This window comes from Nothobranchius furzeri, chromosome 2 (genome assembly GCF_043380555.1).
Source record: "Nothobranchius furzeri strain GRZ-AD chromosome 2, NfurGRZ-RIMD1, whole genome shotgun sequence".
Classification (NCBI taxonomy): domain Eukaryota; kingdom Metazoa; phylum Chordata; class Actinopteri; order Cyprinodontiformes; family Nothobranchiidae; genus Nothobranchius; species Nothobranchius furzeri.
The window spans coordinates 62564886-62591499 of NC_091742.1; the positions used below are offsets into that span (position 1 = coordinate 62564886).

Sequence of the window (26614 nt, forward strand, 5' to 3'; positions counted from 1 at the left end):
ACAAGACTGTGGGGGGCTGGTATCCATGGCAACCCCCAGCCAGGTGCGGCGGTTCGTATGCAGCTCAGGTACGATGAAAAGCAGCATGCATATAAGGTCACTGGTATTCAAATGTGCTGCTTCTCATATTCAGGCGCTCTCTGGGCTGACCCACCCACACACACTCGCCCATGTGACCCGGCTGCTTCCCGCAATGCCCCACTTGAGTGGCAGGTATGATATTTCCATGCAGTTTGATTGGCGGCTGCATTTGAAATTCAACAACAATGTTGACAGAATATATCAGGCGTGTTTTTATTTCACTCAGCATCACGGTGCCACGGAGCGGGGAAGACGTGCCTGATGTGAGGTGTGTGTGTGTGTGATACATGCATTGCCTCGGGCCACGATATGGACTGGGTCATGTTTTTTTATACAACTGCATGATTAAAACACACAAAGACGGAGAGAGACACAAAAGTACAAATAGAATAAAAGAGAAACGAGTGTTTTGGAGACCCTGTGTGACATCTGGGACTTTGACAGCTGGTGTTAAAAAGAGGAAAGGGATTGGTCTCTGTTCCATATTCTGAAGATTAATCGTGCACCCCCCCCCCCCACCATTCCCAATGTCTGTGGCATAATTTTATTCTGCTGTTTGTGGGTGTTGCAGCTTTGCTTTTTTTTTTTGCAAAGAAAAATTCTGCACAAAAACTTTGCAGCAGTTGAAAATGGGGTTGCTCCTTTTTTATGATTAGTAATCTGTGGAATAACTGATTTCTCGCTTTTATGATTGAAAAACACTACAACACGAATTGTTCTTTAAAGAGCAAGTTCACTGAGAAACCATTTATTTACTTGTTCTTTTTAAAATTGATTGATCACTGTGTTTCAGATGCAAGCTAAATGTTAAAATAGTCGTCCCCCCCCCCCCCCCCCCCCACATTTCCTTCATAAGCTGGAGAAAGAAAATAGACGAGGAAAAGATCAGGTCAGAAAAAGCCACATTAGGGAAGTCTTGAAAGGCAATGGGAATTTTTTTTATATGGCAATTTTCAATTTTTTTTATCAATTGTTTTACTCAGGCCAGAAAGACAAACAAAAGTTGTTTTTTCTTGCAGAAAATTTATACTTTAAAAAAAAAATTTTTTGCCTTGCCAAGAGAGGGAAATTTTTGTTTATTTTTCTTCAAGAATTTAATTTTTTTTAGTCAACCCAGAAAAGCAATTGAAAAAAACTATTTTCCCCAGCCCTTCTGAGACCAGACTGCTGGCTGAGCTCTGACTCCTGCAATCAGAGGCAATAGTAAACAGCTTTTGAGTCTCCAAAACCATTACAGTGAATTTAAAAAGTATAATTTCTAAATGGTTGACGTCATTTATGGAGTTTTCATGTCTACTTTCTCATCTAAAAACATCGCAAAATGTCTTGTAGAGCCAGAAATTATGGTAAAATGACAACATCTTATTTTCTGAACCCACGTTCACTGTAGCACAGGCTAGTGGACAGAAGATGTATTACAAAAATACATACTTAAAGAGTAACTAAACCCGAAAATAACATTTTATTGCTTATAAACTGTACAATTGGGTCTTTACAAATGCAATCTTTCTGCTTCTGTGCATTTTTTAACATGTTTGTGTAAACTTGATTAAATCTAGAATCTAGGTCTAAAAACGCCTTAATGCTGCCCCCTGTCGCAGAAAAGCAGCTACTGCATTTTAAACTTGTGGCTGACTGGGGCTGGAACAATTTCATGTCATCGGTGCAGTCTCCTCCCACTCCCCCTCCCTCTCAGGATCGAAATTCCCCACACTTGGTCATGCCACTCTGTGCCTCCTGGCAACATCCACTTTCATAGCATTTTTCAGATATTGACTAGGGGTGGAGTTACATTTTCTGATAGTGTGACGTCCCTCTTTAAAAAAGCTACAATAGAAAAAAGTAAAACATTTTTTTTCCCTTGCCAGGCTGAGAAAAAAAAACTACAACTAATGGTCTAAGTCGAGAGACTGAAAATCGCAGAAGTTTTCTGGCGAGGCCGAAGCTCTACTGAGGCCTTTCCCTGGTGCTAGCTCTGTGGTCACGTGGGTCTGATGCTCATTAATTATTCAGAATTTTAGGCTTTTAATACACTTAAACAGAAGAGTGACAAAACAATTCACCCCCCTCAGAGTTGCCATGAGTGTAAACTAGATCTATTAAACCTAAAACATGTTTTGGTACCAGGCTGTAAACATGTTTATTTCTGCTGTGAAAATGGTATTTTTAACATGGGAGTCAATGAGGATTTGCTCACTTCTGACACCAGCCCCCAGCGGATTAGGGTGGAACTGCAATTTTTGTCACTTCCGTGTTGGCTTCATTTTCATACCAGTATTACGGGGGCTTGTTCGGAACAAGTAAAATAAACGTATAAAAATGCCGAAACAAATAAAGAATATTTCTGTTGCCTTTCAGGACTTTTGTACCACACAGCTCTACGTCACTCTGTAAATTAACCTTCATGGACTCACCCTTCTTGGCTCACAACGGGTAAGGCTGTTGGATTAGCATCCAGGAAACAGCAGAGAACAGCTTAGCTAGTAGAAGCTAACCGTTAGTATTAGCAACTCCACCACACATAAGAACTCCTTCAGGCTTGTAAATGGAGGCAGGGAAAGAGTCGCATTGCTGTTAGTCAATCAGATGCAAGATATTTGAATATTATGAATATCAATAAGTATAAATCCTGCAGTTTTCTGGCCCCTAATCCTCTTGCTCACTTCTACTCCCTGAAACAGGCGCATCACAGCATTGATCCCACAGGAAATGATTCACAAGGCATTCATTTGTACTAGAGACCACTGAAAATGTATTGAAATAACGAGTGAAGGAGAGATTGAAACTACGGGACTCACGATCACAATTTTTTTTGCCTTTGTTTAAAATATAAAATCATAAAATCTGTAGTTCTTTTCCCTAACACTTTAGTATATTCTCTTTTGAAGTCTTCCAGAAATAAATAGTCTTTATTTCATCTTGAGCTTTCTTCTTTTCGGTCTTTCTACAACCAGTTAATTATTCAGCAGTTTGACTGATGCCATACTTTATTACTTTAATTAAAACACTACAGTTGTCACTGAAAATTATGTAAAAGGCTTATCACACCATTGTAAATGAAATATTGGCAAAACACATTATTCTGTGCATGCCTCACATCAATTTGTCTCCAGACTGGTTGCCTGCTGTTTTCCAGGGAACGGCTCAAAACAACAGGAAATTGCCAAACATGCACAACAGGCATAATTTACAGACCAATTTTCAAACAAACACTGGTGCACAACCTCCCCCGTGCACATTCAGTGATAGGCAGCGGAACTTCTCATCTGATGCGGGCGAATTGTGGTTTGTTGGCACTATCGTAGCTGGTGGTCATTATTGAAAAGGGGGGGGGGGGGCATCAATGTTTAATCAAGTTCTTGACATGGACTCAGGAGCAGAAACAAAAGCTGCTGTGAGGAATGTCTATCAGCTGTGCAAGGAGGCTTTGATCAGGTTTTTCTCAAGTCAGTCATGAAAAAGGGCAACATTTACATCAGATCATTTTCACATTCCAAGTGAGAAGAGATAATGAGTATAGTTCAGTTTGAGTCAGCAGCAGAAAAGACAAGCCTGGTGAATGCGACATAAATGAATCATAATCGTTTTTTCATTAAAAGTGGTCTTTTATTAGAAAACTATAATGCCTTCACTTCATGATTATATTAAAAGATAATGGGGAGATTAATGCTCAGTGGCACGGTTGAAGGAGTTTATACAGGATTTTGCTGCCATCATGTGGGAAAAATAATATTTGTGGCCTAAAAATTTTTCTGGAAGCATATTTTCAGTAAAAGTCATTTAAGATATCATATGCAGTACTAGGCAGGGGTGAAAATGCTGTGAACAAAGAATACTTTCAACAATGGAAGTGTCAATCATTTATTTTCATTGATCAAAAGAAAACAGTGAATAAACAAAAGAGAAGTCAAATCGTGTGTGACCACCCTCTGCCCTCAAAGCAGCATCAATTCTTCTAGGTACATTTGAACACAGATGTTGAAGGAACTGGGCTGGAATGCTGCTGCAAACATCTTGAAGAACTACACAGATCTTCTATAGATGTTGCACATCTTTCTGTCTCTTCGTGTAAACCCAGACACACTCCATGATGTTTGGATCAGGGCTCTGAGGGGGCCAGACCATCACTTCCAAGAGTTCTTGTTCTACTTTATGCTGAAGATAGTTCTTCATTACATTGTCTGGGTGTTTGGGGTCACTCACTTTGCATTTTTTAAATTGATTTTTAAAAATTCATTATTTATATTTCTGAAAACATTGTTTACGGTGTTTTTTTTTCTCACCTGCCTAAAATTTTTGCAGTCACAAGAAGAGGCCGACCAATACTGATTTTTCTATTGCCAATTACATGGTAGCCCGGCCTGCCAGACTCCTCCTCTGTTTAATTCTGCACAGAGAAAGGGTCTGGGAACTCTCCTATACAAATAGCCCCGCCCCCTGAGAATTCTAACTGAGTCAACAGCGCTGAGTAGTGTACGTCACATACCATAACCCTGAGTTTGTCATAAACATGGCGGCTGAAGCGGAGTTCGCTGCATCTCTTTCCTCTGGTCTAAATGACTTGAACATGTCTTTAAAACAAGTAGACACGCTAAAAGCCTTTCTTCTAAAGAAACGGCGACAGTGGCACAGGAGTTAAGTGCTCGCCCCGTAATCGGAAGGTTGCTGGTTCGAGTCCCGCTCATTCTGTTGCCTACGTTGTGTCCTTGGGCAAGACACTTAACCCACGTTGCCTGCTGGTGGTGGTCGGAGGGACTGGTGGCGCCAGTGCTCGGCAGCCTCGCCTCTGTCAGTGCGCCCCAGGGCAGCTGTGGCTACATTGTAGCTCATCCCCACCAGTGTGTGTATGTGTGTGTGAATGGGTGAATGACTGATTGTGTTGTAAAGCGCCTTGGGGGGTTCTAGGACTCTAGAAGGCGCTATATCAAATACAGGCCATTTACCATTTACCAAATATGTTTACGCTGTTGCCAGCATAATGTGCTTGACAGTTTGTATTACTTTTCTGAACACATTGTTTCTTGTAAACACTGATAAATCAATCATTCCTTTCAATAAAAGTTTGACACATAAACACTACACTGAGCAAAATGTACTTAAATGTGTATATTACTGTTTATACTAGATTATTTACTGTAAAGGCTGTGATTAATCAACCAACCCTATCTTTAATGAACTTTTGACACTTGAAAATAAAACAGTGAGCTGAGCAAAATATTCTTAAAAGTGTGTTACTGTCTCTGTACTAATTATTTCCTATCTTAATATCAGTAAACTTTTCACTCATGAGAAAAAAGTGAGCTAAATGTAGGCTATAAAAAAGTAATAAATGAAGTTTTAACCCCATAAAGTGGAGAGGTCCTGGCGACCCACTGAGAGGCTTTGGCGACCCCTTGTGGGGGTCGGGACCCCCAGCTTAGGAACCACTGCTGTAAGAGACACAGATATACTATGTAAATCTGGTATTACACAGGTATTGAACACATACTCAGTACTGCATTGATGTTATTGTGTAACAGGATAATACCTGTACAGCTTAAACTGAGTAGGTATACACTCTTACTGCAGAGTGGAAGAACGATCTAAGGTAGAATTCTGTTTTACATATATTTATATGTGTGTGTGTGTGTATATGTATACATATATATGTATATATATATATATATATATATATATATATATATATATATATATATATACATACATATATATATACTTATGTGTATACGGTATACATGTATATATATATATATATATATATGTGTGTGTGTATTTATATATATATGTGTGTATATATATATATATATATATATATATATATATACATATATATATATATATATATATATATATATATATATATATATATACATGTATACATACTTATGTGTATATATACATAATGTGTGTATATGTATACATATATGTATATACGTATATATATATATATATATATATATATATATATATATATATATATATATATATATATATATATATATATATATATATATATGTTTATATATATATATATATATATATGTGTGTGTGTGTGTGTTTATATATATATATATATATATATACATATATATATATATATATATATATATATATATATATATATATATATGTGTGTGTGTGTGTGTGTGTGTGTGTGTGTGTGTGTGTGTGTGAAGGTGGATTTTTTTTCATGAGCGCACAACTGAAAGAATTTTCTCGGCAATCTCCGAGCTCCCCAGTCCTCGGCACTTTCCGTGACTGTTCGGTCTTCTCCGCTGTCACTCGGAAACCTCCCGCCGGAGCAGATTTTTTTGTCGTCGTCTCCCTCGTCCTCCTCTCCGTGTTGTTGTTCTCGGTGACGCGACGGAGGTGTAGCCTGACGCGGTCTCTTACGTGTCGGTCTGAATAAAAGTGGAGCTCCGTAGACCCGGGAGTGACGAAGCGAGTCTGTGTTGGTAAGAGGATACGCATCCGATGTTTGCTAAACAGATAGCTGGCTGCCCAGAGATTATATTTGTGCCCAATTTCCTTACAGGGCCAACAAAGAGATCATGGCGGCGGTGTTGCAGAGGCTCACAAAATGAGTCAGTCTCTGCAAGGCTGCCTCTTTATAATATGGGAGTGGGCTTGATTCTCTTACCTAATTAAGTGTTTGCGTTAAAGTTTCTGAAGCACTTTACCTTGTAACGTTAGCGCGAAATGGTTATTAAAAGACCAGACAGATTAATAAACCAGCAATTGAAAGCGGCTATTTCTTTTTAAAAGTAGCTGAGAAAACAAACATTTCCCTCCAAGATCCAGCTAGTAACATAACGGTATTAGCCGGCGCAGATTTAAACTACAAACTTAACCGAACCTTAAAACAAAGCACAAGACCTTGACACACACGTACAAAAAAAGTCTTGCTTAATTAGACAACGTATTTATATTTAATAAGATGCTATTAAACTGTGCTGTCATTCATTGCATTCTGATTTTAGCCAGCTAGCATGCTAGTGAGCTGCAATGTCTTGTGGAGCTAGCTAAGCGATTAGCCGCGCGCATGTAAAGTAAAATATAGAATAAAGCGCTTACATCTGCGCTAAATTTAGTCTGAAGTTAATTTTTTGCTTTAGCGTTTATATAATTTCATTAAGGAAGTCTATAACTCTGATGTGTAGCGTTTGAGGCTAAACCACACCCTCCTGCCCAGCCAGAACATCTCCAGTGTCTGTCATAGATGCATTTATTCTCGTGTTGGGAAAGAAATGTGGAGTTTTATCGCGATATTTAACGAGAACGTTAGTTTACATGTAATTAAATGCGATAATTACTTTGATTTTGACTCAAAAGGCATTTTTTAATTATTTCTAATTACAATAAGCCACTCTGAGGTTTTCATGCAGGCTGAATAAGAAAATAGTCTCCTACACCTATTTCCTGCATTAGCTTCTGATGGAAAACAAACATTGAAAATCTAGGAATTGAAAAGTCTGACAGATCTACGTCACACGGTCACTTAACATTTATGAACTCACCCATCTTGACTCAGTGACGGGGAAGATTGTTGTTTTAGCTTCCAAGAAAGAACAGAGATTGGCTGGACTACCAGAAGCTAACTGTTAGCATTAGCACCTCCACTACACAACAGAACTCCTTTAGACTTGTGTTATTTGTGGAGATAAAACATCAACGTTGCAAGTCAGTGGTAGTCACATTTCTGTTAGGCGAGATGTCTAAATACAGGGTTTTTCCTGCATTCAAATTTGCGTGGCGGCTGCCTCCAGCTAATTTTGTGCCACCCCAGCCTGATTTCACTCTGCCCCAGCTATATGGATGTTCTTTTAACTGTAGTTGCAGTGTTGCATCACTACACGGGCGCTGTATCACCAGCGGTGCACCGAAAAGCACTAAAACCGCTGCAGACAAAGATCAAAAATTGCTTTTCTCGCTAGTTGGTACATATCCGTGGCTGGTGCTATTGACGTCCCGATTTCCCCCAGTCTCTACCATATCAGAGCAGCGCTGTACAGTGCGCCGAAAAAAACTGCGTGTCTATTTTTAAACGTAGCACTGGTGCAACATCTTTGAATTTCTATTTTCCCCAGAACATTATTGAACAAAAGTAAGTTACCTGAAAGAAAAATGCTTTTTACTGGCGCACAGTGTGGTCATCTGGATGCAGGGGAGGAAAATAAAGGAACCAGCAAAGGCACAGAGGCAGAACCAGTCCAAAGTTTGGGATCAAATGTGCCGGTGTCGGTACAAGATCTGCTCGGGTGCAAGATCGGCTCGGGGTCCTTTGACTGCCGATGACGTCAAAGTACGGCAAACCCACTCGGACAAAATACACTACATATCTATACTGTTGGAAAGAATTTAGCAGTTTCGTTGTTAAAATAATGTTTCTTAAGACGTAAGTTTGTGTTTATAATGGTATTTGTAAAATAAAACACTATTGTATTCATAATGTTGAACTCCTCTTTGAGCACATCCCTTGAAGGATCATAGGTATTAGCAACACCTGTGAAATTGTATTTGCAGGAAAGAAGTGTGTCCCGTTTATTGAAGTATTTTGTGTTTAGTTTTTGACGTCTTGTCCATGCGTAGTTCAGTTACGCTCATAGCTGCTAGCCAAAACTCTGGAGTTAAAAGTTTTCTGGCTTTACTAAAATACCTGTCTGTACTTATTTGATTGATGGTAGTTTTACTTTCTATTAGACTCCAAATGTAATCATTTGGCACATTTCTAATTCATAATTTGTAATAATGTAATCGGTGATATTAGCATTAGCATTCCTATGGGTTTTTCCACGTATATTAGCATTGCGCTAACCACTCGCTGCCAAATTGCAGCCTTTGCGATTAGAAAATCTCCTTTTGTCACATCGCAATTTAATTGCACATGCAGTTAATCGTTCAGCCCTGAGATACATGCAGCTCTATGCTAAAAGTGTATTTTCAAAGGCGTAATGATAGATTTCTTTGTAAAAGTTGTCCATCTTTCCAACAGAAAGATTTGCCTGGACCAACGTAACGTGATACCAACGTAACGTGATAACAACGTAACGTGATTACGTAATTCCGTAAAGTTCATGTTCAGCCAATCAACTACTTTGACGTCATCGGCAGTCGACGGACCCCGAGCCGATCTTGCACCCGAGCAGATCCTGTACCGACACCGCTACACGCAGATTGGCTAATGCTAACGGGTAGCAGTCTCACGATCAAGTGGCGCACAAAAAATATATATGATGATGGTAAAACTAAGAAAGTCTAAACTCTACAAGCGGATGAAAAGTCCCCACCATCCTGTTTATTCTGCATCCTGCTATGGATCAGTACCGCTGCAGGTACGAGTCACATTACTGCTACAAGTCTGCTCCACACACAGGAGCAGGAAGTGCGGCAAGCCATTGTAGTATATAATTCACAAAAGCTTATATCTTTGAACATAATTTAAACTGGATTATTGCCAACCCGTACATAATAGACATGCCACCATTACATTGTTAGCAGCAGAAATTAAATGTTATTACCATTTCTAATACAAATGCATGTTAATGAAATGCATTATATTTTACTGGATATATTTATGTTATTTTGACTAAGATGAGTGTTATTATTGCAAACCTAAAATGTTACTGAAATGTAGGTCAAGTATTTAAAAATATTTTAACTATAAATATCAGATGGGAAAAGGGAACTAGACACCTATCTAATGCATATTATTGAGCCTTTTATAATATTTTGCCTGTGAGGCAGTTGAATGCACAGAGTATGCATGTGCTGGCGCATGGTCAGGACGGTACCACCTCTGCCTCAATTTGAGCCAGGACAAACCCTGAAAATCAGGAAAAAAGGCTCCAAATCCTGTCGTGTTCAGCTGAACTCTGATCTGGCTCACTTCTAGTTCCCGAAGCAGGTGTAACGGAGCATTTTTTTCACCAGTGTATCATTCATTTCTACTAGAGGCCACTGCAAATGTATTAAAATATGAGTAAATTACCACTTTAAACTCTACCAATTCATTCTAAATGCACTATATCTACATTACGCACTGAAATAAGCTTATAAAATCCAACATATAGAAATCTGCTTGTAAATCGTAATTTAGACGACTTGCTTATAAAGTCTTTTAAATACCAAAATGTAACACCTGCTTCAAAAGGAAAATGAATGTCTTTGCTGTGTATAGAGATTTTGAATGACCATGGAGGCTGGCACAGAGGCACAACAGAGTGGTGAAACGGCTGTCTCAGAGTCCGAGGCCCAGCAAATCACCCTGTCACAGGTAGTGAATTGTTTCCACTTTGATTTGGAAGTTATTTAAATGTCACAGCTTTGCACATGGGCCATTTGCATGCTTTTTGCAGATGCCCATAGCAGCAGGCCATGTGACAACTGGTAGTCCCACAGTCACTGTAGTGCAGCTACCCAACGGTCAAACGGTCCAAGTGCACGGCGTGATCCAGGCTGCTCAGTCGTCCGTCATTCAGTCCCCACAGGTCCAGACGGTGCAGGTACGAGGGGATTAACAGCAGAGATTTATTAACGTAATCCCAGATTTTTCTGATGTCTCGAATTACGTTTTTCGTTCATTTTTTCAGATCTCGGCCGTTGAAAGCGAGGATTCTCAGGAATCTGTAGACAGTGTGACGGACTCTCAGAAGAGGAGAGAGATTCTGTCCAGACGGCCTTCCTATAGGTCTGTTTTTACACGTTCACCTAGAAACGCTATGGGTGAACGTGATGATTACCTTGCCTGTTTGTTGCATTCGCAGGAAGATCCTAAACGATTTATCGTCCGACTCTCCTGCTGTGGCTCGGATCGAGGAAGAGAAGTCGGAAGATGACACCGGTCCTGCCATCACCACCGTCACCATGCCCACTCCCATCTATCAGACCAGCAGCGGCCAGTACAGTAAGTGGGGATACAGGGAACGGGTGTTTATTTCTTTTCTTTTCATATGAAGAGTATTTTCTAACGGTGTTATGTTGCTCCAGTTGCCATAACCCAGGGTGGAGCAATCCAGCTGGCCAATAACGGCACCGACGCAGTTCAGGGCCTGCAGACGCTCACGATGGCCAACGCTGCTGCCCAGCCTGGAGCCACTATCCTGCAGTACGCTCAGACCAGCGACGGGCAGCAGATCCTGGTTCCCAGCAACCAGGTGGTTGTTCAGGGTGCGTGAGTGTTTCTTTAACGGTGTCTGAGTTTAGACTATAGATGTTTATGGCCCGTCCCTTTTTGCTGGTCAGCTGCCTCTGGCGACGTCCAGGCTTATCAAATCCGCACAGCTCCAACCAACACCATCACTTCAGGGGTTGTCATGGCAACCTCACCTGCGATGGGGACAACTGGAGGTACGGAGGAAGTCACACGCAAACGGGAGGTACGGCTGATGAAAAACAGGTACGTGAACTTGATGGGTAGACTAATACGACTAATGCTTATAGACTGAATGTGTTCATGTAGCTGTTGTTTAGTGAGGTATACAGATGCTACGCTGGCCGTTCACTAGTGCTGTCCAGTGCAACTGATGAATGAGACCTAATCAAAAGCTTTATCTAGATTTTCATAAACTATGTAACATTATACTTCTAGAAGTCTTTTATTTAGTTGTTAGCAGGGTTGTCACGGTGTGAAAATTTAACCTCACGGTTATTGTGACCAAAATTATCACGGTTTTCGGTATTACCGCAGTATTTTTTTTAAACGTGTTACATTTTCAGACAACTAAATAAACCCTGTATATCAGGAAAATATTTTGTCTAAATTTAGCCTAAAATGTGTTATTTTGTAATTATGTTGTTTATTTGTTTACATGTTTCCCCTTTAGTCTTTAAAATACCAATATTTGCCCATAACTTCTTCTTTTTGGCTGTTTGATGTCATCATTTTAAAAATATTAGATCAGATGATACTCAGTACTCAAGTAGCCTTCTAATCAGATACTTTTTTACCCTTACTTGAGTAATAAACCCTATGTCAGGAAAATATTGTCCTCAGTTTGTGTCCTTCCAGTGAGCTTTGCAGATGTGGGAAAATGTCATCAGGCAGTAATCATTGTTAAATTCATAATTATTCTCAGAGAGAGACCAACTCTTATCTGCCCCTGGGAGCACCGTAATGCATAGCGTCATTTCAATATGGCGGTATCCGCGACACGGTTTACATGCAGGTAGCGGCGCTGCGGCTGCTTTATATAGCGACTCGTTGCATTCTCCCTCAACCCAAATCCTCGGATCACGCATTTTAGCTAAAACGCTAACGTTAGCTTGCCTTGCGTTGACTTTAGAGTTGTGGGTGATGGTCACGCAGATGTGTCATGAGATTTGAAGCGTTGCTGAGGGATAATAAATGTCCTGAGCGCTGTCGTCTCCTCTGGCCATTATTTCAGCTTTAGCTTCAAGAAAGTTTTGGTTATAAACAACAAAGTGCGCATGTGTCGCCGGCAACTTCAGCAGATGATACGGTGGCTGGTAAGGGTCACCGCGCCTACACCGCAGCCACGGTAAACCCAGAGAGATAATATAGCTTTTTTTGAAAACAAGACGGTTATTATTATTGTCAACTTTTTTACCGGGGTTTACCGCTACACCGGTTACCGTGACAACCCTAGTTGTTAGTTATCAAAGGAAGTTCTGTGTTGGTGGTGGTCAGAGGGGCCGGCGGCGCCAAATGGCATACCGCCCCAGGGCGGCTGTGGCTACGTAGTAGCTTACCATCACTGGCAGTGTGTGAATGTGAGAGTGCATGAAAGCATCTTTGAGTGTCCTAAAAAGCGCTATATAAGTTCAATGTATTATTATTATTATTATTATTATTATTATCTTTAAGTTCTGAAATTCTCACAGGAGGTTTTAATCACGATTGTTTTCAAAAGTGCAAAAAGTGCAAATTTTACTGTGAAATAAAAAAAGGCATTTAATGTCTCAATCATGTTGGAAGGATGGTTAGGTTACATTGAAACAGACTTCCTTCTCAGTCAGCAGGGGGGTTGTCTAGTTTTCTCCTTTCAAAAAGAGGGACACTGTCTTTGTCTACAATGGGGTTGGGCATCGTTAGAATTTGAACAATTCCACTTTTCGATTCCGGTTCCTATAGATTCAGATTCTTTCAAGAGGCAGGATCCAAAAACCTTACATGAGCCAGCTAACCACGGGTCTTACTCGATGAAATAATCTCAACGTAAATTTGAATTCTACGAACAAAACCATCACCTTAATTTAGACAAAAACAGGTTTTCAAGAAAAAATGAAAAAAGACTTGCGGCACGGCCAGTGTGTTTGTTTCTGGCCACAACCAAAGTGTGGAAGCAGCCTCTGGGATGAGAGGCTAAATTTCTCCAACATATCCAGAAAAGTCCAGCTGCTTTCAGGAAAAACTCTCAGGATGATCATGTCCAGGATGACAGTCTACACCTACATGCTGCAGCAGCGATTCAGTCAGAAAGAAAACTTAAATGTAGCTGCTGTCAGGAACAACCTAACAGATTTAAAACGTTAACAATCTCAACAGACTGAATAGTTCAAAAAAGCAAATGAAAAAAATCTCACAACTGCGTCTTGTGAGATTTTTTTATTGTTATACTTATTTATGTATTATCCCTATCGGCTCCTAATGGCCAGAACCCAGTGTCATCCACCACAGAGACGGGCTGCTCTAGCGTGATGCCTTTAATTTTTTTACAGGTTATTGCTCAGCCTTCTGACGCTCACGCAGTCGAGTGTTGGTGAGTGGCTAAGCTTGACTGTTGATGCTCCGTGTGTTTTTATTTCTGCAGTGAAGCCTTAAAAAAATCACCTCACACCGTGCGGAGTTTGTTCTTTAAAACTCGTGGTAAATCCATTGCGTTGGCGCATTTTAACGAGCTTCCTCTGCGCCGTATTTTTCGCTGCAGGATGCAAAAGTTTACATCACGGAGAAAGTTCGGCAGACGTGTTTGTTTACGTTTGCCGCTTGGCGTTGGAGCAGTGTGATGGGAGGGAGGTGTTCGCGATGCTGTGGGCTCTGAGTAGGAGCAACAGTCAGATGGTGTGATCGGCTCTGAAATGTGTTGATCAGAGTTTATAAATCACATTTTTATTTTCACGGAGATCGGCCGCAGATTCTTCTTCTGGTCGGCAGCCTGGGAATTGAATTTAAAAAGTTTTGAACAATTCCAGGAGATACTGAGTTAGTCCTGGTTTCAATCGATACTGGATGCCCAACCCTAGTCTGCAAGCTGTCTCGCCTCCATACTTCCTGGTCCCAGGGCTAATCACATGAGCCTGTGGGGTTGCCGGCTCTGTGCCAGCATTTGTAAATCGACGCCAGCAGGCAAAAAAGCTCCAGAGTTGTTTAAAGAACGGAAGTCGGTGAATAGGAGCGACCCAGAAGAAGCCACGCCGTCTTTTTCTTTTACACAAATTTCGGTAAAGAAAGCTTGATGCTAATGTTGAGCTAACAATGCTAACGGCAAATTGGAAGCAAATAGTTAGATTCAAAAACATCTCAAGCTACTTTTTCAATGACCAACAACTCAATATTACAGTGAAATGTATTTATATCTACTTATCAATGTACTGTGTATAACTTATCATCTAGAATCTGGCGCAGAGCCGTAGCTGGAATAGAGTGGACTGGTTTGTTTTCATATATGGACTGCATTACACACATTTAACCACAGGGTGTCATTCTCACACCATGAACCTTTAAAGCAAAGAGGTTTGGGTTCAGTCCAGCATCATCTTTACGTTTCGGCTTTTACCCAGTTTTTTTTTTTTTAACAGTTTGAACTTTCCTTGCTTTTATTTTGAAAGGTTTATTCTTTTGCAGAGAGGCGGCCCGGGAATGTCGTAGGAAGAAGAAGGAGTACGTCAAATGTTTGGAGAACCGCGTGGCCGTACTGGAGAACCAGAACAAAACTCTCATCGAGGAACTGAAAGCCCTTAAAGACTTGTATTGCCACAAATCTGAGTAGAATGCATCTGTTGGAGGGGGCGGGGCTTGTCAGGTTCTCCCTCCTGTCATGTACAGAGACTCGGCTCAGAGCACCTGAAAGCCACTCCTCTTTTCTACTTTTCTGCTTTCTTTTTAAAAACTGCTCAAGTGACTCAAACAGAACCCCCCCCACACCACCCCCCACCAACCCAGATCCACGATAAAGGGCGAAGCTGCACTCTGGATGAATGAGAAGAAAACAGTTTAACGGACTAGAGGGAAGCATTCCAGCAACTGGTGCTCGGTCTAGCTGAGCGACATCACCAGCAACACAACGGAGCTCATTCACCTGGATAATCCGGACCTTTATAATCCCTCACAAGAATTATATCTGTTACCTAAAGTAACTGTAGTTTGTGTTTTATCTTTGTTCGGCGCAAATTAGATTATATGCTTCTAAAATGCTGCATTGTTTTATATCCGTGTAGTTTTACAAGAATAAATCGTGAAAAGAATGAATTCCTTGCTAGCTATAAAAATGCAAAAACTCTGGAAATTATTTGACACAATCTTTTACGCAGGTTTTTTTTTGCAGCAAAAAGACAAAAATCAAGACGTGATTTTGTGAATCCGATTTTATTCCCGTTATCATTTTTTTAAAAGGAGTTGGCATTAAAAAATGTGAAACGGTTAATTTTTTTCCATAAAACATTTGAGGGATTGTCGTTTTTATACTGTAAATTTTTTTCTTCAAACAAAAACCAAATTTTTGAGCCTTAACTGTTTTGCTGTGAAATAACAAATATATCTTTATATTTCTAAACAAGCTTCTGAGACACATGCCAGATCATTAAATCACTCGTTTGGTTTTATTAGGAAATAAAAATGTAATTCTGTCCAATTTGTAAAAAGAAAAACAGACGGGAGGTTGTTTTATCTAAAGATGTACCTTTTTGATAAACTAAGCGGCATGTGCAATCCCCTTGCATTTACAATCCCTGGACATTTCAGACAACTTAAGTGTTTTACTGCTCATGTTTTTGATGTTGGTGAGGAAAGTCTGGTTTTACCCTGAGAGGATTGTAAAGTGAGACCAAATCAAAACCATAATGAACAAAGTGGATATTTCACCATTTATAATGCCATATTAAGCATTTTTATTACATGTTGTCATGTATGCTTTTTTATGTTGCTTTTTGTTATTTTTGTATTCAGTTTCTAAATGTCAACACAAACATGTATATTACAGTGGTTTATGTTTGAGCTATACATTAAGACATTTTTGGCAGCTGTTAATAAATGTGTTTCTGGTATATTTGGGTGGTTTTTACACCTTTTTTCAATCATAAATCCCTGTTGATGGGCAATTTGTAAGCTTTGTAGACATGGATGTCCCTTTCTTTGTCGTAGTGGACCTCTTCCACACTGAACCGACACCTGAGTATGCTCAGGAAGTTGGTGTCTCGCTCATATCGGATCTTGCAGGCCAGTAACACCACTGTGGAGTCAGAACATAGATGCTCCAGAGTCTGCATCAGAGCCTGGAAAGTGTCCTCCAGGTAGATGATGTCTGCTCCCAGAACCAGGTCGTATCCTCCTGCTGGGTAGCGATCAAGTCCCACACCCCAGGTCAGCTCTGAAACTACCAACTCCTGGGAATCTGGGGCCAGGTTGGCCTTCACGTTGGCTGAAAGGAAGTCTAGGGCGGGTTCTCGGTCTGTGATGGTCACCAAACCACCTGGAGAAGTTATCTATCAAATAAAACCAGACAACAACAACAAAAAAACGACCATAATGGATTTCAATTTCTTGACTTACCCAACAGAGCTGCCACAATACCAACTAGACCAGTCCCAGCTCCCAGTTCAATTATCCTCTTCCCCTTTAGGTCCACTTTTCCCATCTCCAGATACACACACATCACAACCGCCTGGAAAGCAACGATTATACTGGCTTTAATCACGTTCCTTATCGGTCCATTGAGGAGTTTGTCTCCATTACTGTCACTTACAGCATCCCACACCACCGCTGCCACCCCGAGTTTCTTCCAGTCCTGAGCCAGCCGAAGGTCGTGGTTAGCAAACCGGAAATGTACTGATGAATTGTGAAGTTTAGAGAGAAATGGTAACTGGTTTTCTACATAAGGAACAAGAGCCATGCTTTAAATAAAATGAAAGAAATTCCCAGTAAATATCCAGGTTTTCTTCTTCTCACCAATCTTTACCAAGTTCCTTCATCTCTACCGCCATCTTCTGGATTTAGGGAAATACTTTCGTCTTTTTAAACTCGTTTAAACTTGTTAATCTCCCCCTAAATATAAACCAGTTCTTCTTTATTCTCTAAGTAGTTATTTAGTTTAGTACTAAACATAAAACAAGACAAAAGATCATTTTCGTCAGTTTTTCTGATTTAATCTGACTTGACATTTCAATGAGCAATTTCAGCCAATCATATTCCCGCTCTTAGAGCAATGACCAATTAAAAAGCATGTAGTTGGTTTGGGTGGGACTGATTCAAGAAGGCGTGGTCTATGCCAGCTCTGTTGAGTTCTTAGTTGATGCGCTTCCGGTTGGTTTACGTTTGACGTTTCATACTAAAAGCACGATAATCAAGTTATTTCAAAGATATACATAAGTTGCGTGTAAGTACATTTTTCAGAGCTTATTTAGATATTATTTAATTTGTTAACTTTTTTTGTTGAATTTAAAAGTAATTTATTGGGTTTAAAAGAAAAAAAAAATCTAATGACTTGAGCTCATCTCCCACTAAATGTTTTTAAATGAGCCTAACAATAATTTTACAAAAAATCAATGGCTGAAGCTTATTATATCATTGTCTTTGTAGGCATCTGATGATAGTGCTATATTTTCTTTTAAAGTATTTTTAAGTGATGTGCTTTTAATATTTCTCTCTTCTTTTAACACCTTGCACAAGTTTCTTTTGAGTGTCTTACTGGTTATCTGCTGTGAATGTCATTTTAAGCTTTGGTCAGCAACTTGGGTGATTTTTGGTTGCTGAAGGTTCTATAAAAATAAAGGAAGATTGTGTTGAAGATTTTTTTTGTAAAACTTTTATTACATTTCTTTAATAGAATAGAATAGAATAGAATAGAATAGAATAGAATAGAATAGAAAAGAAAATTATCTCATTGTCAATAAAGTACTACAAAATGTGAGGATGCTTTCACCTTGCACCACAAACAGGGGTAAAACATAAGCAGGTAGAAAAGAACCATAAAAATGATAAAAACCCAATTTTAATTAAAAAAAAATGTTAAAACACAGCAATATAATAAGTCAGATGATCAAGATAAAACACATTAAAAAGGCAGTGGCACCCCAAGGGGTGGCCAGCGCCATCCCTGGCCACCCCAACTGGCCACACCCAGGGAAGACAAGTGTTCTTTAGTAAGTCATATTAATGTTCACACAAACTATAAATTTTGCATTTATTACATCACTACTAGGCTAAGACTTTCCCAGAGTTACCACAGGGACCAATTTGGTGTGCTGCCCCAAAATTGTCTTTGGCCCAGTGGCAACCAAACTTTTTTGGGGGTGCCACTGTAAAAAGGTACAAAAATTTAAGTGGTTGTGATATTTTCACAAAACAGGTTTGTAGTTTAAATATATTTGTCAGGATTTTGCTTTTGCTTGTTAGTCTGTATTTTTATTCAAGAGAAAATTTTTGTTTTCCTCGTTTGCATTTAGTTTAAAATGGCTTGGTCCTTGTTATCCATTTGTCACCCACTCGGCTTTTATTTTGAAAAGCATCACCCGGAAGCTGCTCCCAACTCAAACGCCAGCATCGCGTTGACGTTCGAGACGTGTCTCCTGTAAATGCGACGAGATGGACATTAGTTATAATATTAATAACCGCCGCTTTTCCGCTGGTTTAGTTCTGCAGAGAGGGGTTTCCGTTCGGTAAATCCGTGTTTTATTTTGGTAACGAAGCGTCTCGTGGCGTCAGACCGTTCAGCTGCGGTGAAAATGGATTGATCCACTACACTTGAAGGGGGATAGTCATGGAGTGAGGTGCGGGGCTAGCCATGGAGGGAGATAGAGGACTTTGTTACTGTTTTGTCATGATAGACACCTTACCGTAAAATGATTTGATCTTATTACGAATTCACCGTTCAAAGGCAATCCACGCATGTAAATCCGAGGAAAGTGCGCTGGTGCTGCTGCGCACACGCCCTGAAAATGTCAGCTGTCCTGCTCAGACTGCAGATCCCCTCCTGGTTGTCATTACATCGATCCCATTCAGCTCTGAAGCAGAGATTTGACTTCCTGTAGCTTCCATTAAATTATAGTTAAAACACTAATGCTGTTATTTATTTGATTATTAGTCCAATACACTTAGTATAAAATAGCTTATGAGCACAGGTATCCCATTAAAGTGCCCCCCTGAAAGGCTAGATTAAACTTTGTTTCCTGAGGCGCAGTGTTTTCAGCAGGAGGTCCTTCCTGAGTTGTATGGGAGCCAGCTGTGGTCATAACTGGACTGTTGTAGGTCAGCAATGGGGGGTTCAGTGTCCTGCTGCATCTCTCCTGGAGAGAGTCCAAAGATCCTCAGGAGACACGTGGATCTGGATGAGTGTCCTATCACTACCACTGAGGACGTGAGCGAAGACACCGGGACCTATCTGCAGCACATAAGTGACAGGGAGCTCCCAGATGGTAGGCTAGGGTTCGAAGGATCCCCATAATCTCATCAAGTTGTGATTTGTCAAATTTGTGATTTCTCATCACAGAGTTGGCCCAAGAGGCAAACCCGTCGGACCATCCGAGAGCCAGCACGCTCTTCCTCAACAAGTCACAAACCGATGGTTGGTATCTCTCCACGATGTTTGTCATTGTTTATTTCTACCTTATTGTTTTTTTTTTCTTTATAGTGAGGGAGAAACGGAAAAGCAACTACCTGAACCATGTAAGTTACAAGTCTATGTATGAGTTATAAATAGTTTACTTCCTGAAGTTTGGAGCAACAGATTTTATGTCTTTCTGGACTGATGAGTTAATGGCTCGCCCAGTATCATTACATGTAGCATTGGTGGGGATATTTACATTAGGTAATAACAATGCACAATGAATTTGACTGTAACACAAATGTTTATGAATGAACTACTGGGAAGTTAAGTAATTTGGTGCCATGATGGCGAAGGTTCTTGGTCATCCAGGTGATGGCAATATTGCAATAATACACTTTGCATCTGATCTGAGGAGCTTTCTTTATTCTAACAGAAAGATCCAAGTAAAATTATTTAAAATGGTAGTGAGACTTTCAATAATGCAAACTATCACAAAAATCTCCCCTTATGCAGTCCAACTGATTCTTTCTAAACCTACTTGAACTGGATTGGAGCTGTTTTAAGAAGCCAGCAATTGTTTTGGCTTTGTTCGGACCAGCAGTTACCTCATCAGCTCTGTCCGATGTCAATTTTATTTTTCCACACACATGCTATTAAGAATAGTTTTTTGTTACACAAACACCATTTAGAATAGCTGGAACTGAAGGTAAGGATGGAGTTGCAAAGGCTTTCTGTTTCCTTAAAGTATTTATCACGTTTTTTTACGCAGTCATCTCCGGGACTTCTTACCAAAAAGTTCAGTTCTTGTTCAACAATCTTCATAGACGATAGCACAGTCAGCCAACCCAACCTCAAGAGCACCATCAAATGGTGAGCGTTTTCACCATGGATTTATCTTTCATGTATTTTGAGCCATTTCTGATATCTGATTTGTTTGTTTCAGTGTCTCATTGGCTATCTACTATCACATCAAAAACAGGTAGGAAAAGTGAAATAGTGTCATAGATTTCAACACCTAAAAGGTAAAAATAAAAGTGTTTACTAGGTAGTTATTTGCTAGGTATTTAACATTTTTAATAATCTGAATCGAACATATAAATAAATAAACAAAAGTTGGGTCAATCAATACTAATAACAGAAATGTCAAAACTGTCCTTATGAATGTCACAAAATTCCAGTCTGTTCATAAAAGTAAGAGAAAAGTTGGGAACAGGTAGGTAAAAGTCAAAATTTGTGGGCCAGTTGAAATGAAATGCAAAAATCTTGGGTCTATCCATGCTAACTTAAAAATGTTGCGTCTGTCCATACTAATGTCAAAATGTTGGGTCTGTCCATATTAAAGTCAAAATGTTGGGTCTGTCCATACTAAAGTCAAAATGTTGGGTCTGTCCACACTAAAGTCAAAATGTTTGGTCTGTCCATAATAAAGTCAAAATGTTGGGTCTGTCCATACTAAAGTCAAAATGTTTGGTCTGTCCATACTAAAGTCAAAATGTTGGGTCTGTCCATACTAACATCAAAATGTTGCGTCTGTCCAGACTAACGTCAAAATGTGGGGTTTTTCCACACTAACGTCAAAATCTTGGGTCTTTCCATACTAACGTCAAAATGTTGCGTCTGTCCATACTAACGTCAAAATGTTGCGTCTATCTATACTAATGTCAAAATGTTGGATATGTCCAAACATCAAAATGTTGGCAGGGGTGGACATTAACTTCAAAACCAACCGGCCAGCCGGGCCGGTAACTCTGAATATTTACCGGCCCCGCCAAGAATCTACCGGCCCCGCTGGTCAGCCGCCAAAACGAGTCAAAATAACAACTGAACCGTTTTAAATGTAATAAACCTTTATTTTGTACACATTCACAAACATAATAACGTATTCAAGTTTGAATTTGTTTGTTCCCTCAACAAAACACGATTTTGTCGTCGCATACTTCCGGCATACAACGCAGTACATCACCAACTCCGCTTTGCTGTATTCGAGCCATTGGCTGTGTTCGAGATGAGCCAGTTCTGTGCAGATTAGACCAGCAGTGATTGGCGAGCGGTGCATGCCGGTTTTGTGTCCGACTTGACGCTGACTTGCTCTGACGTCATGCATACGTAGGCAACGATAACCTCGTGAGATCAAGGCGGCCGCAGATTTTGGAGCAAGGCGCTGCAGCTGCTCTCCACCAGCTGCAAAACCTAGGGGATGACGGGAAACGCCTGGCTCTCACCTGATCTAAGATCTGATTGGTTCATATTTTGATCCAAACATCCGGTGGTAGAACATGAAACGTTAGTTGGTCACATGTATTCTGTAAATCATGTTATGTTGATGATGACAACAATATAGGCCATAAGGAGAAATGTGTTTTGTTTTCTTTTGTCACGTTTCCTATGAGCACACTGAAGCTACAGCTGCTAACCTTTACTTATTATTACACTCGTGTCTTCATATACAATATATGATATCCACAAGCACGTGAGGATGTGTTTCAGCTGCTAACAGGCACCAGAATTAAAATTGAAAATTGAACAAGTGTGAATGCTAACGCGATATCTTCATCCATCGTCACCCCCGAGCTACAAATCCAAGAGATTCAACTGGCAGAAACAACTGGTTCACACCATAGTCTCTCTCTCTCCCTCTCTCACACACACACACACACACACACACACACACACACGTAGAGGAAAAGAGCTGAGGAAATTGAGGACACCGGGTAGTTAAAAGAAAAACCACAGCGGAGCCGAGGCGCGCCTCGAATGGGGCGCGTCTGATCTGAACTGAGGAGCAGCGAGCAGCGGCCGGACTTCGTGAGCGATGCGCTTCGGGCGCTTCCGCGGCCGGTGTGTCCCCGGCGAAACGCCGGCTTTCAACCACTCCCCCTGCTGCTTCCGTCTGTTTTCCAGGCGAGGCGCTGCTCAACTCGAACACAGCCGTTCTCTGCACCTCCCGTCTTCTTTAAACCGCCACGAATCATTTCACCTACGCACACGCTTCTCTGCTTCATACCGTTTCGAACTGTCTCGCTTCTCCTCACCAGTTTTAAAGCGTTTTGCCAGAGATTTCATCAAGAAATCCAATCCCTGTGGCGGCGGCATCTCCCTGCGTGCTTGTGTGTTTCTAGCGTGGTTCTACTTCGTCTTTAATAGTGAACTTATAGTTCACGTGACTATAACTAATCGTGCAGTACGTGCACGAATCGTACAAGTGCAGTAGGTGGCTAGAGGCGCGCAGGTTCACGTGCGCGAAACGAAAACGGCAGCTTCCTACAGGGCGGGGCCATGACGTAGGCGAAAGCCGGTGTGTAAATGACAAATAAGGCTTGGGCGCCACCCGGGCGGTAAGTCGTCATGTATTTACCGCCCGACGAGAAAATTTAGCGCCATTGGCGCTCGGGCGCTTTAACGGTCCACCCCTGGTTGGGTCTATCGATACTAACTTCAAAATGTTGGGTCTGTCCATACTAACATCAAAATGTTGGGTCTGTCCATACTAACGTCAAAATGTCGGGTCAGTCCATACTAACGTCAAAATATTGCATCTGTCCATACTAATGTCAAAATGTTGTGTCTGTCTATACTAATGTCAAAATGTTGGATATGTCCATACATCAAAATGTTGGGTCTGTCCATACTAACATCAAAATGTTGCGTCTGGCCATACTAACGTCAAAATGTAGGGTCTGTCTATACTAATGTCAGAATGTGGATTTTTTTCCATACAAACGTCAAAATCTTGAGTCTGTCCATACTAACGTCAAAATGTTGGGTCTGTCCACACTAACGTAAAAATGTTGGGTCTGTCCATACTAACGTCAAAATTTGGGGTCTGTCCATACTAACGTCAAAATGTTGGATCCATCTACACAAACTATAAAGGTGGGGTCTACTATACCAACTATCCTTGGTTAGGCCATCCATGCTAACCTCAAAATGTTGGGTTCGTCCATACCAACTATTTGAGGTTAGGTCATCCATTCTAACTTGAGCATGTTGGGTCTATGCATACCAACTTCAAAGTCTTAGGTCCATCCACCTCAGCATTCAGATACTGAGTCCATTCATACCAACTATTAGAGGTTGGGTCTATCTACACACCATCAATAAAAGGTGGGGTCTGTCCATACCAGTGTCAAAGTGTTGAGTCCATCAACACCAACTTGGGTTATCTTGCAACTTGGGTCCGTCCACACAAATCTTTTAAAATGTTTGGGTCAGTCTAGTCAGCTTTAAACCGTTAGATCCAGCCGTGCAAACTAGAAAATACTGGTGAAAGTGCTATATTAAATACAGGCCATTTACCATAAAATGTTGGTACCAACTTTAGGAAAGCTGGACTGGCTCACTTTACCTCAGTTGATAACATTTTCAGACCAAATATTTTGACTTTCCGTGTTTTTGTGTCACCTTTAAGGGAAGTTGTTTTGTTTTCAAAATGCAACTTTAGATGTTTGTATTTTTGGTTTTCCTGCAGAGATTCAAACCACTCGCTGGACATATTTGACGAGAAGAAGCACCCTTTGTCGGTGAGTCTTCGATTTCTCTAAGCAGACATGTTTGGCAATGCGGATGGATGTTTGATGATGACACTTAACTTAACAGAGAGAAAAAGTTCCAGATGATTACTCTGTGGTCGACCCAGAACACAAGCTCATCTACCGCTTCATTAGAACGCTCTTCAGCTCGGCACAGCTCACCGCTGAGTGTGCCATCGTCACTTTGGTAACGACTAGAAAACAAACACGTTCAGAGTTTTGCTTTAGTGAGCTAACAGATGTGTACCATGCTAGGTGTACCTGGAACGACTTCTAACGTATGCTGAGATCGACATTTGTCCATGCAACTGGAAGCGCATCGTACTCGGTGCCATCCTGCTGGCCTCCAAAGTCTGGGATGACCAGGCCGTTTGGAACGTCGACTATTGCCAGATCCTCAAAGATATGACTGTAGAAGACATGTGAGTGCTGCTCCTCATCTATAACATTATTTAACCTGTGAATTATTTGAAATTTATCTGCTGACTTTGCTGGTATGTTGAGCAGGAATGAGATGGAACGCCACTTCCTGGAGCTGCTCCAGTTCAACATCAATGTCCCGGCCAGTGTCTACGCCAAGTATTACTTTGACCTGCGTTCGCTGGCAGATGACAACAACCTCAGTTTCCCTCTAGAGCCGCTCAGCAACAAGCGAGCTCAAAAACTGGAGGTTCATATCCTCTTTTTTTTGTTGTCATTTTTTCATATTACAATGTTTCATGTAAAAAAGTTAAATGAACTCTATATGACATCTTTTAAGTGGAAGAAGCTATCAAAAGCAACCTGGCCTTAAGTTTATGGTTCCATCAAATATGGCAAGTTATTCAGGAGCATTATCAGTTACTTTCCGAGATCATTCAGATTGTCAGGACAGGTTTTATTAAAGCGATGTGTTAATTCTGCAGATCTGGTGGTAATTAGGTTTGGGTGTGGCTAGAGAAAATTAAAATTACTTTTGACTTAGGATCATTTTTGTATACACGGTTTTCCCTTCACTATACAAACTTTTTTTGTTGTACCCAGGCCATCTCCAGGCTTTGCGAGGACAAGTACAAGGACCTGAGCAGATCTGCCATGAGGAAGTCCGTCAGCGCGGACAACCTGATCGGCATCAGAAACTCCCAGGCTGTCCTCTCCTAAGACATCCGATTGAGATGCTTGTTCAGACTTCATTTTTTTCAGTAGATAAATATCTGTGACCGAATAAATGTCAAATCTAGGTGGTACAAAGTTACCAGAAGCTAAACATACAACACTGTACCACGATGAATTAAGTCTGTTTGTTTAGAAGGTAAAGCATGATTATCCGCTGATAGACTTTGGAGGAAAACAGCACCAGAATGCTTCCTGAAGCTGCACAATTCATCGCTGTTTTCTTCACTTACGTTTCACCTTTTGATTTTTAACATCAGTCAGTCTTTTGGGGAGCAGTATTTGCCAGCGGCATTGACCCGGTCTTGAACTACCCTGTGGTGTAGTTCTGCTCATGGACAACAAGACGTGTTCTGCTTACTGTGTAGGCTCTTATAGCTGTGAACTGTATGAGACTTTATTTAAATTCAAATAAATTTCACTCACTGTTTCAAGTTGAGGTGCTTAGATGGAAATGGTGTCTCAATAGTGTGTTTTTGTTGGTTTGGATGGTGCCAACAACCAGTCAACATCACACAAACCCCCTCTTCCCCTCAATTACACAGCCTGGTAAGCCATCCCACGTATGTGAATATATACCCTGGCCATGAGCAAGAAACCGTTTTCAAATGACACACCATGCCGGCAAATAAGCGTAATACTGCTGCCACGATGAGTGTTATGAAGGCTGCATGACAACACGAGCAATTTGCAGCTTTGTGTCACAAATGTTAGTAGTAATATCACAACACCGGGCTTGTGAACAAAGATCCCGCCTTGACGCAACAGAAGGTGGTGTCATGATCACATGTGGAAAGTCTGCCGAGACCTGGCCAGCAACTATATTAAGATCGAAAGTAAAACAAACAGTCGGTTTTGCTTTTGTAAACAGAATCAGCTGTGATGGCCAAACTGGAGCAATGCAGGAGCTTCATTCCATTGGAGCAAAAGCTGAAATCCCTAGATCAGGGCTATTCAATTCCGGGCCTCGAGGGCCGCATCCAGCAAGTTTTAGTTTTAACCCTGCTTCAGCACACCTGATTTCAATCATCAGGTGATTAACAGGCTTCTGCAGAGCCTGATGTGCTGCTGCACAGGTGCTTCAGCCACTGAATCAAGTGTGTTGGACTAGAAAACCACTAAAATGTGCAAGAT

At 40.7% G+C, this 26614-nt stretch overlaps 3 protein-coding genes across 4 annotated transcripts; 2 read left to right on the top strand and 1 right to left on the bottom strand.

The window, feature by feature from the left end:
- Positions 1 to 6399: 6399 nt before the first annotated feature.
- LOC107377220 (cyclic AMP-responsive element-binding protein 1) lies at positions 6400 to 15756 on the top strand. Its single transcript, XM_015946692.3, has 8 exons — positions 6400 to 6536; positions 10259 to 10354; positions 10437 to 10583; positions 10671 to 10768; positions 10845 to 10984; positions 11068 to 11247; positions 11323 to 11476; positions 14885 to 15756. Exons 2-8 carry the CDS (start codon positions 10268 to 10270, stop codon positions 15027 to 15029), a joined length of 951 nt encoding a protein of 316 aa, XP_015802178.1. The 5' UTR covers positions 6400 to 6536; positions 10259 to 10267; the 3' UTR covers positions 15030 to 15756.
- Positions 15757 to 15836: 80 nt separating this feature from the next.
- Positions 15837 to 17242, bottom strand: mettl21a (methyltransferase 21A, HSPA lysine). The gene is made up of 3 exons (XM_015946693.3): positions 17001 to 17242; positions 16808 to 16919; positions 15837 to 16727 (listed from the first exon to the last, which is right to left on the bottom strand). Exons 1-3 carry the CDS (start codon positions 17145 to 17147, stop codon positions 16333 to 16335), a joined length of 654 nt encoding a protein of 217 aa, XP_015802179.1. The 5' UTR covers positions 17148 to 17242; the 3' UTR covers positions 15837 to 16332.
- Positions 17243 to 19280: 2038 nt separating this feature from the next.
- On the top strand, positions 19281 to 25935 carry LOC107377219 (cyclin-Y-like protein 1). 2 transcript variants are annotated; one of them, XM_015946691.3, is made up of 10 exons: positions 19281 to 19668; positions 19743 to 19817; positions 19884 to 19918; positions 20569 to 20669; positions 20743 to 20778; positions 24268 to 24319; positions 24396 to 24515; positions 24584 to 24750; positions 24836 to 24998; positions 25352 to 25935. In XM_015946691.3, the coding sequence occupies exons 1-10, from the start codon at positions 19509 to 19511 to the stop codon at positions 25466 to 25468; spliced, it is 1026 nt and encodes a 341-aa protein (XP_015802177.1). In that variant the 5' UTR covers positions 19281 to 19508; the 3' UTR covers positions 25469 to 25935. The 2 variants fall into 2 exon arrangements, with proteins under 2 accessions (XP_015802177.1, XP_070405019.1); XM_070548918.1 differs by having other exon boundaries at positions 19743 to 19918.
- Positions 25936 to 26614: the final 679 nt, after the last annotated feature.

Coding starts and splice junctions, on each gene's coding strand:
- LOC107377220 (XM_015946692.3), top strand. CDS start 10,268: ATGACCATGGAGGCTGGCACAGAGGCACAACAGAGTGGTGAAACGGCT. Junction 10,355..10,436: donor AGCAAATCACCCTGTCACAG/GTAGTGAATTGT, acceptor TGCTTTTTGCAG/ATGCCCATAGCAGCAGGCCA. Junction 10,985..11,067: donor GACCAGCAGCGGCCAGTACA/GTAAGTGGGGAT, acceptor ATGTTGCTCCAG/TTGCCATAACCCAGGGTGGA.
- mettl21a (XM_015946693.3), bottom strand. CDS start 17,147: ATGGCTCTTGTTCCTTATGTAGAAAACCAGTTACCATTTCTCTCTAAA. Junction 16,920..17,000: donor CAGCGGTGGTGTGGGATGCT/GTAAGTGACAGT, acceptor GTTGCTTTCCAG/GCGGTTGTGATGTGTGTGTA. Junction 16,728..16,807: donor TATTGTGGCAGCTCTGTTGG/GTAAGTCAAGAA, acceptor TAACTTCTCCAG/GTGGTTTGGTGACCATCACA.
- LOC107377219 (XM_070548918.1), top strand. CDS start 19,509: ATGGGGGGTTCAGTGTCCTGCTGCATCTCTCCTGGAGAGAGTCCAAAG. Junction 19,919..20,568: donor AAAGCAACTACCTGAACCAT/GTAAGTTACAAG, acceptor TTTTTTACGCAG/TCATCTCCGGGACTTCTTAC. Junction 20,779..24,267: donor TACTATCACATCAAAAACAG/GTAGGAAAAGTG, acceptor GTTTTCCTGCAG/AGATTCAAACCACTCGCTGG.